This window comes from Conger conger, chromosome 2, assembly GCF_963514075.1.
Source record: "Conger conger chromosome 2, fConCon1.1, whole genome shotgun sequence".
NCBI classification, from domain to species: Eukaryota; Metazoa; Chordata; class Actinopteri; order Anguilliformes; family Congridae; genus Conger; species Conger conger.
The window spans coordinates 56,175,556-56,190,935 of NC_083761.1; the positions used below are offsets into that span (position 1 = coordinate 56,175,556).

The following is a 15,380-nucleotide window of genomic DNA, read 5'->3' on the forward strand; positions in this document are numbered from 1 at the left end:
TGTTACTTTTAACCCAGCTCTCCCCTATTCAGGTTTCTATTACACAGCTATAATGGTGAAATTAATGTTCATGCATGTGATATCTGAATGCACCTATCACTGTTTTATTTACCTAGACACTGCCTGTAGGTGTGCTGCTTGAATTTTTGTCAGATATCAATAAGAAACAAACCCACATGTCAGTATTTTGCATTTGCAGATTCGTAAAACAGCTGTTCTATAATAAATGCATGACACAATGTTACTCTTCGCTATTTACTGATGCTTCTTTTATCCTGTGATCATTATAAGTGAGTATAAGTGAAAACTGCACTTTTATGTATCGCTATGTTTTCATGACAGCAGGAAATGAGGTGTCTGTCACACTTTTACTCCTCAGGCAGAGCACTGAGCTCGGTTGGTCGCCATTGTAAAGAAGCAGCTTCTTTCTGTGATAAAAGAGGAGACCTTGTGTCTCTTTGCATTTGTTTTATTCTAATTGCTCTCTGCAACCACATGACAATTCGACAAGCTAACTGGCAGTTTATGAAATCGCCTTCAGAGGGAAGAGACTAATCTCTGAGGTCTTTTATCTAAAACCATGCCTTTGTCATCCTTTTCGTTTTTCATTCTCACAAGTAAAAAAAAAAAAGTAAACAACATATTGAAGAATCCATGGCAGTTAATCTGTCAAAGTAGTAAAGTACATAATATCAATGATAAGGTGTCCTTTGTTAAACGTGCTAGTTTCAGTGTCAGACAGATTTGTCTGTTAAAAAAGCTCAAAATAACTCAAAATCCATTTGATTACTAACACAGAAATATGACATTTCATGAAAGGATGCAGTGTTAAGCGGGGGAAAAAAATCATCAACATGGTGTCAGCTTACCTTTCGAAGATGATGAGGCAGTATCAGTTCCGGCTAGAAATACTGAAAGATCTGTGTGATTGGAAAAATAAAATTCCTAAAAGCCAAATACCAAGAGAGCTTTAAACATTGTTCAGCAGAATATTGGCTGCCTCTTATCATAACACTCAATTGAGAGGAGCATAAAAAATGCAAAGCTGGCAATTGCAAGGGAGCCAGGAGCAGGATTATCAATTCTCTTTATGATGCTTCTGATTTGATTTTAATATTCATATCCACTTCTGAATATGTGCACAGAAACACAAGCATAAGGGCTCAAATCCATAGCTAAGCTGGTATTATTCTGGATTTCTCCTGATGTTTAAATGGGTAACAGTATAAACAAGAGGGTTAAACCATTAAGGTAACTGGTAGCACACAAAATGTATGTGCCTTTCTCAATGAATGTTGGTGAAATACAGTATTCATGGGATAAAATGGTAGCTAATCGGTTCTCAAAATCAGTCCTAGTTCTCCAAATGTTTTTATTTGTACTTAATACAACATACAAGTATCAGAATGAGCAATTGAGTAAAAGATGACCCCCCAATGTCACCCACCCACCCACCCTCCCAAATATCCCTGGTAGTGGTAGCCCAATACAATAATACATATTTTGGCAGTAAAACAGTAAAAAACGAAAGCTTGATATCTTTTTTTCGTTGAAATATTTTTTTAGTTTTTTCCTTTTCTCACCAGTTATCTAGGACGCAATGCATATGTACGTACACGTCCCCCGGCAGCACGAATGGATCTAACGATCCGGAGAGCGACACACCTTCTCCATGCCGCGCTGTCTCAGACCGCATCTGTGACTCCGAGGTGATCGGGGCGCTGTTATTGTACGCGGCGAGCCTCCTCTTGCCGAGTCCCCCCCCACCCCCACCCCCCCCCCCCCCCCTCAGAGCGGCGAGCGAATTATGCTGCTCCACAATGGCCTGGTCTCACCATTACCTTATGTCATAACAAGTTGCAACACCCCACAACTGAGAAACTGAACATGTGAATGCAATTAGTACGGCTCTTATGAAATTACCACATTAACATAACCATCTACGCTATGCAACATCCACAAGGAACGAGGACGGAAAGATGTTGAACCAAACAATCCTATATCTGTGACACCAGACACCACAAAGGCACAATAAACTGGGCATAGTCTATAAAGAGCTGTAATGGCACAGGGCTAGGCAGGTGTAAAGAAATTATCGCCAAATGGTGAATTGACCAAAAGGCAAAACTCTACACTACTGTATAGAATGAGCCTTTAAGGACAATGGAATTAAGATGATGGACCATTCACATCCGTAGCCATAGCACCACATGCTATCACAGCAAGGTAAACCGACTGGCGTGTACACTCAGTTTAAACAGCCTGAAGCATGGAAGCAAAGGAGGAAATGAACCAGACAGGCCGTACAGCTGCCGGTATCAGAACAGAAGGCTAACGTGCGAGAGCTGCTCTCAGGACCTGTCTACCGCTGCTCTCAGGGGCAATGGAAGCGGTCCAAATGGGCAGGCCACGCGTACAGCAGGGACTTCACATCTTCGCCTGAAGGTGTCGTCTCTTCCAGGGAACGGAACAACGGGCATTGTGCTGACTCCTCCGAAGTGAAAGGATCAATTACCGCTGTTGCAAAAACAATCCCAGATGGGCAGAAGCACCTCGGGGTGAAGCCATCGCTCTCTGCTCCTGCCAGCGGGACAAGAGCACGTTCTTCAGAAGATGTAAATGCGAGCGCACACAGTCGAGTAAGTCGTAGGCAGGCGTACAAAGAAGCGGGGGAGCCCTGCGCGCCCAGTCTGTTCACATCATCTCCGGCCACTTCGCTGTCTGTTCTCACAAGCGCACGCTGACTGCAGATGTGGAGGAAAAACGCCGGTGCCAGGTGGAGAGTCTTCAAACCCAGCATATTTATGCAGTACCTCGCCCAGGGGCTCTGCCAGCGGCTGTTGACCCCCCTGCCCTCGTGGACAGTACGCCAGCCTGCCGGAAGACACATCTGTGGTTATCAGTTGGCAGTGCAAACCGAGCCAGGGGGCTTCCCAGGAAATATGCTCTTTTCGCATTCCCACCAGTGAATAGCTGCTACCGGCCTCCATGACAGGCCCATAACTCCCTGGGTGCCTTATAGGCAGAGGCTCTGGAAAAAAAGAACTGGGCGCTTGAACAGTCGTCCCAGGGGAACTACCTGCTGCAGCCAAGCGGATGAGGAGGAAGGCGTCTGCCGCTGAACCTGGTGTTTTGGCGAAACGGGCAAAGTGCCTCGATGAAGGCTGAGACACGGCTATGTTCAAGAGTCCAGGAGTGAACCTTAAGTGTGCACTCTGTGTGGACCAAACTGCCCTTCTCCATGTTCAGTTGTAGTCCTAAGTGCTGTAGGTGCTACACAAGTGAGTGATGTGCTGGTGGCATTCTGCTGCGAACAGCAACGTACATCATCTGCCACTCTAGGTCTCAAGCACTCTAGATGTACTGGACCCAGCCCCACCTCTATGCACTTGGTCAATAGGTGAAAGGTTAATCATTTTCATAATGATTTGTTTTGATGTTATTGTGTACACATTGGAATACAGCGTAAGATTTGAAACACGGTGGATTTCAATCCTTACATCCGTGACCAAACGCAAAAAAAAAAAAAAAAAAAAAAAAAGAATTCTCAATAATGTTAGCCAACTAACCACCAAACAAAAAGACAAGACAACATCCAGGTTTAGCTACAGTACGACCAGCTTGTTAGCAACTTACCGCTTAGCATCAATTGGTACTGTTGTATGGCGCACTGGAGATTTTAGATTGTTATAGTTACATGTTTAATATCCCATTTGCTTGTCCAGTATTTGGTTGTGGTGTACTGAATGATGAACTACTAACCAATGTATTTGTTGTAGCCTGTGTTAAACTGTACAAAAACCATTTGTTGTGATCTGTGTTGCAGAGGGCGACCAGGGCTGGGGTAGAGGGGTGGACCATGGAGTCATTGACTAATCTCCAAAACATTACTGATCAACCAGGGAGTATAAATAATATCATTGCTTAGTCTCAGTATCAGTAGTGATGTATTGCATTTAAACTCAACATCTCATTTACTGAATATCTTTGCAACTATTACTATTTCTCAGTCTCAACGAGTCTCAGTCAAAACGATACTGTTCTTATCATCACTTATGCTACCCAACAACTTGACAACACTGGAAAGAGGCATTGTGCATGTATTAGTTTGGCTACATTAAACCCCCTGTGTGAATGCAGAACGCACTGCATTTTAAAATACATGATTAGTAGCACACAGCATGCTAACTTTACACTTATGCTCCACACATGCCAAGCTTTTTATGGATAAGCACATCCATCTTCTTGTACCAGGGGAATGTCATCTGGGCCCAAAGTCCACTTCTTTGCAGAACTCACACTGCATCACACTGCAATCTCCTTTCATAAATTAGCTCCCTAATTGACAATGTATTTTTAACACTTTTACAATCAAAAGACTACTATCACATTTATTAATTATAAGAAACAATGAATAAATCAAATAAATATCATTAATGAATATAAGCTATGAGGTTCAGAATAAACCTAATTAAGCAAACCAAATACTCCTTTTGGAACTATGGGACCATATAAGCAAAACTTAAAGCAAAATTGATTGCTATCAGACCCCAAACCATGTCACATGCAAAGACAGGTAAGCAGAGACAGAATCTGAAGTGCAGGCTCAGTGAATGATGGTTATACACAGTCAGGGTAGCCAAAGGACAAAAGTCTGCGTGGTCACTGTGAGGCTGTTGGGATAACGTAACTTAACGTAACGTAACGACGAATGGCAAATATCCTCACTAGGCCTGTGTTGATCAATTTCTGGAAACGCTAGCACATTAAGATTTTCTCTTACATAAACAGGCACACGGCGGCACGGATGGTGCAGTGGGTAGCACTGCCGCCTCACAGCAAGGAGGTCCTGGGTTCGAATCCCCGTCGGCCAGGGCCTCTCTGTGCGGAGTTTGCATGTTCTCCCCGTGTCTGCGTGGGTTTCCTCCGGGTACTCCGGTTTCCTCCCACAGTCCAAAGACATGCACGTTAGGCTGATTGGAGAGTCTAAATTGCCCATAGGTATGAGTGTATGAGTGTATGAGTGTATGAGTGTGTGAGTGAATGGTGTGTGTGCCCTGTGATAGACTGGCGACCTGTCCAGGGTGTATTCCTGCCTTTCGCCCAATGTATGCTGGGATAGGCTCCAGCCCCCCTGCGACCCTGATCAGGATAAGCGGGTTCAGATAATGGATGGATGGATGGATGGATGGATAAACAGGCACACCCCCACCTCTCTTACTAGATCTGTCCTTCCTAATACATTTATACCCCTCTATATTGGAGACAGAGATGCAGTTTCTCCTACATTGTGAAACATATACATAAAGAAAAATATTTTTAAAAATGTGAAAAATCACTCCCTCAGTTAAAAGAAATGACTGACATACATATGCAGATTATCAGTCTTACTGGAGGAGGCCCCACAGCTGCACAGCATGTGGCAGCCAGATGCAGCAGTCGTCGTTTTATAGTTAATGTAAACAATTGCGTCTGCAATGCTATGTCGGTGTGTTCATGTCAATAGTCGATTTGAATTTCAATTCTATACTTCTATAGGTTAGAGAACACATTGGAGGGATTTTTTTAAGCATTCCTCATGAAACATCAATGACCCACAGCCATTTTTGACAGTAGGTATGAGGTGCTTCTCCTTGTATCCACATGATGCAAGACTTTCAGTTTTGGTTTAATTTGACCATAGCACTCTCTTCCAGTCATATTTCCAAAGAGGTTTGGCAAACTCAAGGTGCTTTTGTTTATTGTTCTCAGTAAGGGCTTGCCACCCTTTTGCTGGCATGGAGATGCCATTTTATGCATTTTAGATTTTTTTATTTTATTTGGTGACCCCAAGACACAACCAATCTCTGGAATTCTTAAACTGTGATCCTTGGGTTACATATGGCCTCCCTCATGAACTTCCTTACTGTCCATGGGGATATTATGCACTTGCCTCCCCTTCCTGGCTAGTTTGCAAACATTCCACGTTTTACGCCTTTTAATTATAGCCCTTACAGTGCTAAGTGGTATGTTTAGCCTTTTGTGTATTTTGTGTGTATTTACTGTGGTCAGAAAAACATTATTTTTGCTATGACATTACATTTAGTGTTGCTACGACTTGCCATTGCAATTAAAATGGATGCAGCAACACTCCATATTACGAGATCTGTCTCCAAAATCAGTTGGCGTCTCTGATGTCTTTAATAATTCGTCTTCCAAAATCTGAGACCCTTTTTGAAGCTGCATGATAAACCCAAGGCTTTGTATGACCAAGAGATAACAAGACTTTTGTGGCCACATGCTTTTTATCTCGGTCTCCGTGACTGGACCAAGGACAGAGGAAATACGGAGGAGTTTTCTTACTGTGCACTGTTTGATGTGTACATTTTTCCGGGCTTCGTCTCAAGCCATAAATTATTTTGTGCTACATCAAACCGGATCTTTGACAACAGAGAGGACATGGGCAGAGACAGCTGGAGAAGAATGTATTGAATGTGGTGAAAGGGGAGAAAACCAATGTGAATTTGAAATTGTGAATTTTCTTTGCTTCATGCAACTTCGTACTTGACAATGACACAATGACTGGCATGTACTTGCCAGTGGGAATAGGGCGAGAATCATGTTTTTATTCTTGGAGTGCTGCTGAGGCTGTTCAAGGATTTATTGTATACAGGGGAAAGCAATTTGTGAGATCCAGGTGAGAGTGCCTCTTGGCATTGGTATCCAGGAAACTGAAGCAAGAAATCGGGAATGCAGTGGAGCCTATGGGCGATCTGGGAAGAAACAAGCACTGTCCTCATCTTCCTAATATGTTAGAGCAAGTGCCTTTAAGACAGAAATAGCATTCATAAGATAACTGGAAAAACTGGGATTCACACATTGATGTGGTATCTACAACTTGCATTATATCTAGTCTGCTAAATGTTCACAGTACTAATGCTCAGGGTACCCAGCACCAGTCATTTAATAATGTATTCAATATTTTATAGCGGTTTACTACTTCATTGTCAATGTGTGTATGAGTATATTTTAGAGCTCCAAAGCTTTAATTGAGGAAACAAACCTGCCCAAAGACAATGGGCCACAATGATTGGTTCACCAGGTTTTAACTGGTGCTTAGGGAATGCGAGTCTGTGTCGCTTATACAGTGAGCACCATAATTCACTGTATCTTATCTCCCTCACGAGCAGACCTGGGTCAATTATTGCATGTCATTTTTTTTTTTTTATTCAAAAACATTTCTGTGCTCGATTGCACCATCTTGCATCTTGCCTGGTGCAATCGAGCCAACCAAGAGGACCAGAAGGCGGGGTTTTCACAGTATTTCACAGTATTTCATAGGTTCCAATACACCAGACTAGCACAGTAAAACATAGAAAAGTATTTGAATCCAAAACAATGACATATTTGACCCAGGTCAGTGCATGAGTCTTAAAGCCTTAAAGCTGCCAAAGGTCTGGGGCCTTTTATAGTTTCAAGCACAAGCTCTGAACACCGGAAAATACATGAGTAAAGACTTTTATCAAATGCATGCTTGAATAATGGTCAGTTTATACATGAGTAAAAATACTAAATGCAACAGTAAACAAATATATTTGAATGTTAACTTCCATTTTACAAGATCTGTCAAATCAAGAACCCTCACATACATAAGTTCCATTTCAAACATGGATAAAAAATATCCATTCTATCAATGTTCACAGTGTGCAAATTACATACATCAAAGTGTGAAAATGCTAGCTAACATCTCAAAAAATAAAATAGGCCATGATGTTTAAGTGTGACATTTCTCAACTCTCTAAAGAATTAATTTAGCCAAGTTTGATGCATGAGAAATTTCTAAAATTGTGTTTTCACTTTCTTGGTGCCAAGGCGGGTCTTTCCAATTGTTTAACTGCCAAAAAATGTTTAATTGAGACAATATGGTACAAATAAAACAACATAAGTGTCTGGTCTTTAAATCTAGATGTTTATCAGTGGTTATTTATTTTTCAGAGATATAGTCCTATCTCTCCATTAATTAATGGTAGCTGTTTTTGAATGTCGAAGAGATTTTTATTGTCCAGTGAACTGCACTTGATTTACGTAGGCGTTTCTTTAAAAAGGTAACATCTTGGTTTGGTTCTGATCCTCCAATTTACCACATTTCCTTGCCAAGGAGTGCGTGGGGGGCAAACAGGAAAATATTTTGTTTGTAACACAATTGGAATACAGCTACAGCTACATTGTGTAAAAGCTAAACTGAGAGATAGCGAAAACTGATTTTTTTTTTTCTTGTCTAAGGAAAGAAAGCTACCCGTTTTACTGGTTCCTTCGCTCACTTGAATGAGCAACATGGAAACCCACCTCTGCTGTTACCGTGACCCTCTTCTGTGTGGGGCTGCCCAGGCCACCTTCTGAAGAAACGGCCATTTTAGGGTTTGGCAAGTCACAGGTGGTAATAATGACCAAGGAGAGAGAGCATGTTCCAATTTAAACATCTTTTTAATGACTTAAGAAATATTTTGTCAGGGTTCACACACCATATCCACAGTGGCAGCACAACTGGCCTCTATTAATACAGTTTATATCATGACACTGCACCCACAGCATGTGAAAAAACTGATACCAAAAAGCAGAATAAGAGAATGACAAAGGACATGTACACCTCATGCAATAGCTCACATACACAGAGAACACATTCAGCCCTTGAATAATGGATCTGTGGGTATTTCTGTCATCTACACCATCCATCTACACTGGAAACATCTGATACACAAGTGAGTGGGGGGAGACAACAGCCTGCTCCGACAGTGAATTATTAAAATATATTCGCATCTCCCGTTGTATCGGGTGGGAGCTGTCCGCGACACATCCATGATTTATAATAATGTGTCATGTTGCACAAACCGCTTCTTTTGCTTGCTGTGCCGAATACTCGCTGACACCGCCGTACACGTGAAATGTAAGAAACAATAAGACGAGAAGAAGCAATAACCTCTCCCTGATTAAGTCCCCCTTTGATAAGGGCGGAGGAGTTTGTTATCGAAGGCTCTCTGAGATGGACTCTTTGGAGTGATGAGGATTCAGAGACTGCACACGCCCCAGCAGCACTGGGGATTAAGATGAGGGACCACAGGCAAACGCCTGAGGGGATGTGTCAGTATGCGTGCAGGGGCATAAGGCCACTCCTGCCTGCTTATCCAGGGACAGGCTGTGACATATAAGCACTGGGAAGCAGAGAAGGTCTCAGGGATTACTATCAGAGTACAATGAGAGACTGAGACTAGGCCCCATATCCTTCAGTCCCGCCTCGTCCCCAATCACTCGCAAGGTACTTAGTGACAAATTCAACTGATAAGAATAATATTTAATTTTTTTTTAGACACACAACAAAGACAGGAATCCCAGAAAAATAAGCTAAAATGAAAGTGGTCTGTCTGGCATACACAGTTGCACAGATGAGATGGCAAGCCAATATTTTATTTTTATTTTAACAATTCAGCATTTTTATCATTCTGCATTCATATCACACAGACCACAGATTACATCAAATATTGTATACCCCAAGTATAAACACGGGAGCATAGATGTTCTTATATTTTAAAACGATCAATTCTGAGGAAAATACAATCATGTCTTCATTTTTAATAAAGGCGTTTTAATCATATCCTCTCATTGACAACCTTTTTATTTCAAACTTTCCGGAAAGCTTACCACATACATTGATATTTTCCCCTCATTTGTTCACTCGGTTTTGGACATTCTGTGCCATCTGCTCAGCCCTATGACTGAAGAAGCCTTGGTGAACCAGTCGTACAGTATGTACTCTGAAAAAATTCTAAGAAATTATACACAGCAAAGCAATACGAGGGACAGCATATCTGAATTTAAGGTCAGTTTCATAGACACAAATTAAGTCAAGTCCTAGACCAAATTGCATTTTGAATGGAGATTCTCCAGACGAAACAAAATTCAGTCCAGGACTAAGCTCAACCTGTGTCCACAAAACCAGCCCTTAACAATCTTTGGAGGGCACACAAAATGGCCGCCAAACCCAAACAGGGAAAACTCCAGCACTCTCATATTCACTTGCGCTACGTCGCTCGTCGTTCTGCTCGTCGTTACCCCCGTTTCTCATGATGTGACGGCACCCAGGCAGCGCCGTTCCCATGCTCCCAGGCGCCCCCCGGTGGCCGGGCCCGGGAGGTCAGGCCATGGTCTGGCGGCTGAAGAGGTCGAGGGTGACGGAGCTGAGGAAGGCAGGGATGCTGTTCTGGTGGAAGAGGTGCAGCTCCACCAGCTCCCTGAGGGTTCGCGAGAAGTCCGTGTCCAGGAGCTGCATGCTCCCCCCCGCCGGGCCGCTGGCCTGGGGAGAGAGGTGCCAGCGTTATCTTCACACACACACTCCCCGCGGCAAAGCGCTCTCCTGTTTTAGCGCCTGCCCACGGAGGCCTGGCAGGGACAGACGGGCAGCTGTTTTACAGAAGGTGCTGCATACACAACGTGCCCACTCCCATTCGCAAACGCACAGATAACGTACAGCACTTCTTCTTCCAGAAGTTTAACAATGATGTTGGGAAGATATCCGACAGAGATTAGGGGTTTGTTGGCAGACGTGTTTGAATGGGCTTCGGCAGAAAACTGGCAGATGGGAGTATGAAATGACAAATGATAGACGAACAATCTGCACTCCCAACTCCCTGTTGACAGTTTGTCAGCACCTCCAAACCCCCCCCCCTCTCAACTAGTTCAATCACAGATAGAGAACACATTGATAGTTGAACAGACACAGTCAAATATAGGTACAGATACAGATAGTGTAGTCTCTGCACATCCCTAGCATCCAATACAATGGTCCCATTAACAAGGCCACTGATACACCTGCTGCAAATGTTCCCATCAACTTATTTTCCCCGTCCCGGTAAACTGATATTTACGGCCTCGGAACAAAAAAGGGAGAAAAGTTGAGCGGTTCCGTGGCCATGGGATCTATTGTTTTCTAAAGATTACGCCTTAAAGCTCAAACTAATCCATGGGGTGAAAGAAGCAGAGTAAACAATTCAATGTAATTGATTTCAACCTTGCAACTACAAAGGCAGTCACACATGGTGTGGGTAACAGACATCTTTAGTTATGCCATGTAATATATAAACAAAAATACAATTGTTGATGAAGTATTTGCGGGAATATAAAAAGCAGAACACAAGGTGAAGTGATTAAACTATTGAAGGATAAGAGCCACAAAACTATTCAAAATGTACTGAATATTCAGTGAAGGATTAAAACAAGTAGCCTTGATTCAAACTTTATATTGCTCTTTGGCAGACAGTATTACATTGACTGAGCTCCTGGCAATTTCTGTAAGCAAGACATCAATTTCCAAAGTTTTCCAAAAACTCCATCAACGGAGAGGCAGAAGAAACACTATCAACTAAACTCTTTTTTAGAATAGTTTGCAGTTTGACTATCAGAGTCAAATCTCAGTGACTAATGATGACTAAAAATTGTAGAGCAGGAAACCAATAACAGCGTTTATGTTCACACTAGTGTCACCTAGTCTGGGGATAATAAGTGGATTGGTACATAAACTCAGTTGGTGGTTTCTCAGCCTATTTTATTAGAGTTATTTTTAAAATTACATTACTGCAACACAGTGCAATGTGCTGTGCTGTTTTGTAATACGAATACGAATAGTGCAATGTTGGTTGATGAGCAAATTATATGGTTGCAACTGCCAATATTTCAATCACATCTATCTAGTCAATTTGCTGCCACAAATCTCAGGAATGCTAACCACATATAGAGACAATTATTTGACAGGAAAGAAACAGTCACTAGCTTGGGCATAAAACAATGGGGATACATACCTTTTTATAATTTGAGAATGACAACATTATACGATCCATATACAGTTGAAGTTTACATACACTTACGGCTTGAAGGTTGAAGTCATTAAAACTTATAATCACTCCACAGATTTCAAATGAGCAAACTAGAGTGTTGGTAAATCTACACTGCGCATGACATTTTTCCAAAAATTGTTTACGGACAAATTATTTCACTTTTAATTTTCCGTATCACTATTCCAGTTGGTCAGAAGTTTACATACAGTAAGTTGCCCATGTCTTTAAACTGCTTGGGAAATTCCTGAACATTACGTTATGGCTTTAGAAACTTCTGAATTAATGAACCTTCAAACTCAGTTCCTCTTTGCTTGACATCATGGGAAAATCAAAAGAAATCAGCCAAGACCTCGGAAAATTGTGGACCTCCACAAGACCATTGTTATGTTTGGAAAAAGGATGAGGCTTGCAAACCAAAAAACACCATCCCAACCGTGAAGCAGGGGGGTGGCAGCATCATGTTGTGGGGGTGCTTTGCCACAGGAGGGACTGGTGCACTTCATGAAATAGATGGCATAATGAGAAAGGAAAATGATGTGGATATACTGAAGCAACATCTCAAGACATCAGCCAGGAAGTTAAAGCTTGGGACGCAAATGGCTATTCCAAAAGGGCAATGACCCAAAGCATACTTCCAAAGTTGTGGCAAAATTGCTTAAGGACAACAAAGTCAAGGTATTTGGGTGGCCATCACAAAGTCCTGACCTCAATCCAATTGGAAATCAAACTTTATCGGAACAGAAAATATGTTACCTTCACAAAATTGCCTTGTCATAAAAAGGTAAAGATTTTTTTATTTTTATTTTTATTTTTTTTACTTTTACTTGTTTTTTAATGACCACATAATACAGTGGAACAGTGTATAAACATGGGAACCAACATTCTACAAATAACTTCAGAAATACAGGTGTGAAAGAAATAATTCAGCAAATGCAGCGTTGTCCTCTCTCAGCGCTTCATACACAGAATAACAACGCTTTATCCATTCAAAGGTATATTTTTAGCCAGGACGTGCTTGTGTATTATTGAGGTCAGGGTTGCAGCGTATAATTTTCTTCAAAGCCTGGTATGCTTTCTAAACAAAAACCTTGGTGTATGGTACGACTGGTATTTTTCAGAAAATCTAGACTCTGGAGCAGGATTTCTTCAAGGACCTCTCCGTATTTGCCCGCATTCATCCGTTCCTCAATTCAGACCAGTCTCCCTCTCACTGCCACTGAGAAGCACCCCCATAGCATGATGCTGCCACCACCATGCTTCACTGTAGGGATGGTATTAGCCAGGTGATGAGCAGTGCCTGGTGTTTGCCAGATATTGTGCTTGGACTAGAGTTAACTTTTGTCTCATCAGACCAGAGAATCTTTTTCCTCATGCTCTTGGGAGTCCTTTTAATGTTTTTTGGCAAACTTCAAGCGGGCTGTCATATGCCTTTTACTCAAGAGTGGCTTCCACCTAAGCCACTCTACCATAAAGGCCTGATCAATGGAGTGCTGCGTAGATGGTCGTCCTTCCGAGAGGTTTTCCTATCTCTGCAGAGGCCTTCTGCACCTCCCTGACCAAGGCCCTTCCTGCCCAGTTACTCAGATTGGCCGGATGGCCAACACTAGGAAGAGTCCTGGTGGTTCCAAACTCCCATTTCACAATTACTGAGGCCACTGTGCTCCTGGGAACACATAAAGCTTCATAAATTGTTTTATACCCATGCCCTGATCTATGCCTTGCCACAACTTTATTGCAGAGGTCTACAGAGAGTGCCTTGGATTTCATGACTTGGTTTCAGTCCTGACATGCAGTGTGATTTGTAGGACCTTATATACATAGGTGTGTGCCTTTATAAACTATGTCCAATCAATTAAATTTGCCACAGATGGCCTCAAATCAAGTTCTAGACATATCTCAGAGATAATTAAAGCAAACAAGATGCACCTGACCCCAACTTGGAGTGTCACAGCAAAGGGTCTGAATACTTATGTAAATGAGAGATTTCAGTGTTTGATTTATGGAGGGGAAAAAAAAGTAATAAATAAAAAAGTAAAAAAATCCAAAAATTACGATTATGGGTTAAAATGGCATTTAAAATAAAATCTACAACACAAAGTGCAAAAAGTAAAGGGGTCTGAATACTTCCAGAAGCTGCTGTACATAGGATATTTCAGGTATCCCGCTTAACTCTAATGAAGGAAGGAAATCTGCTGGGGTAAATCTCACAGGATTAATTAATGGAGTGCAGTTGGCAAAGTGGAGAATTTCCATGTGCTTATTAAAACATCGCGGGACGAGGAGAGGAGCTGTCATTCGCTCACAGGACCCTGAGACTCGCCTCACGATTTAGACATCAGGGGCATTGGGGGGATCCTGACAGACAGCTGGTGATGGGAGCTCAGCTGGAGAGCTGGGATTGAATTCTACACTGACTACCTGGCCTCCTCCATTCCGCTGTGTTCGCTGGGCTCCCTGCTGCATCACCCAGCCACTCCTGACAGCTTGGTTGGGATTCAGCGGCATCACAGGAAGTGCTCATTCCTCATTCGGAACATACAGCACAGTTTGCAACCGAAGACGTGAAAATCCACAGGGCCCCATAACGGCTCTGCTTAAAAGAATGCTTCTTGTTTAATCAATACTTCGGGCAAATTTCTAGAGAGACCCCACATAACCCAAATCATAAATTAAGAAAAGGTTTAAAGTGTCAACAAAATGTGAACCACAGAGTATATCTAAACACCAGCACATCTTTAACAAAAGCTCATATATTATTTATTGGTGATAATGTCAGAGACCTTCAGAGGAAAAAGTCAAGTAGTCTTGCAGGTGAACCTACAATATGCGCCACCAGTCTGGTGCTGGCTCTTTAGCACAACAAGATATGACTGAAGCTGAGCTGACCATGATGAACCCCAGAGGTTTCTAATACTCAGATATTTTAAATGCATTACAAAATAATTACGCTTCAAATCTGATGTTTGCTTTCATCATACTTCTTATCAGAACAGTCAAACTAGGTCCTAGGTTTATTTGCTGGTTTTCATTGGATAAAGTCCACCTCGAGGCACACAAGCTTTTAGTGTAATAGGAAGAAGCGCTACCCTCATTAAATGAGATTCATTATGGAGAATTACAGAAATTTCGTTCCAGAGGACAACATTAATGCATTAATTCCAGCACTTCCTGCAAAAGAGTAGATTTTATTCTTGAAGCTATTTTTAATATACGCTACGCTTAGATGAACCCTAATCCTTTCAACATCAGTCATTTATTCTCTGCATATCTGCATACTGGAAGGCAGAGGTAGAGGGTAGAGACCATGATGGCAGTATATGCAATAGTCTTTTCAGCAGAAAAAAAACATCAAGTTTCTCAAGAAGATATGCCCGCAACAGGATTTTGATGTCAATATAAAAATAAAGCAAGATTGAGGCATTTGAATTCTAGCCCGGCATAGTGCATGCACCTTGATAGACGGCGACTTACATTACTGGTATATCCCCAGTGATAGCATGCTACTGCCCAAACATC

General features: G+C 42.0%; 1 protein-coding gene across 3 annotated transcripts in view; it reads right to left on the reverse strand.

Moving 5' to 3' along the window:
• Positions 1-8,444: 8,444 nt before the first annotated feature.
• mad1l1 (mitotic arrest deficient 1 like 1) overlaps positions 8,445-15,380 on the reverse strand; it is a 238,460-nt gene continuing 231,524 nt past the window's right edge. For all 3 annotated transcript variants that reach the window (XM_061231225.1, XM_061231226.1, XM_061231224.1), the window contains one exon: positions 8,445-10,327. In XM_061231225.1, coding sequence (XP_061087209.1) covers positions 10,169-10,327 — 159 coding nt within the window. In that variant the 3' untranslated portion in view covers positions 8,445-10,168. The remainder of the gene's footprint in view (positions 10,328-15,380) is intronic.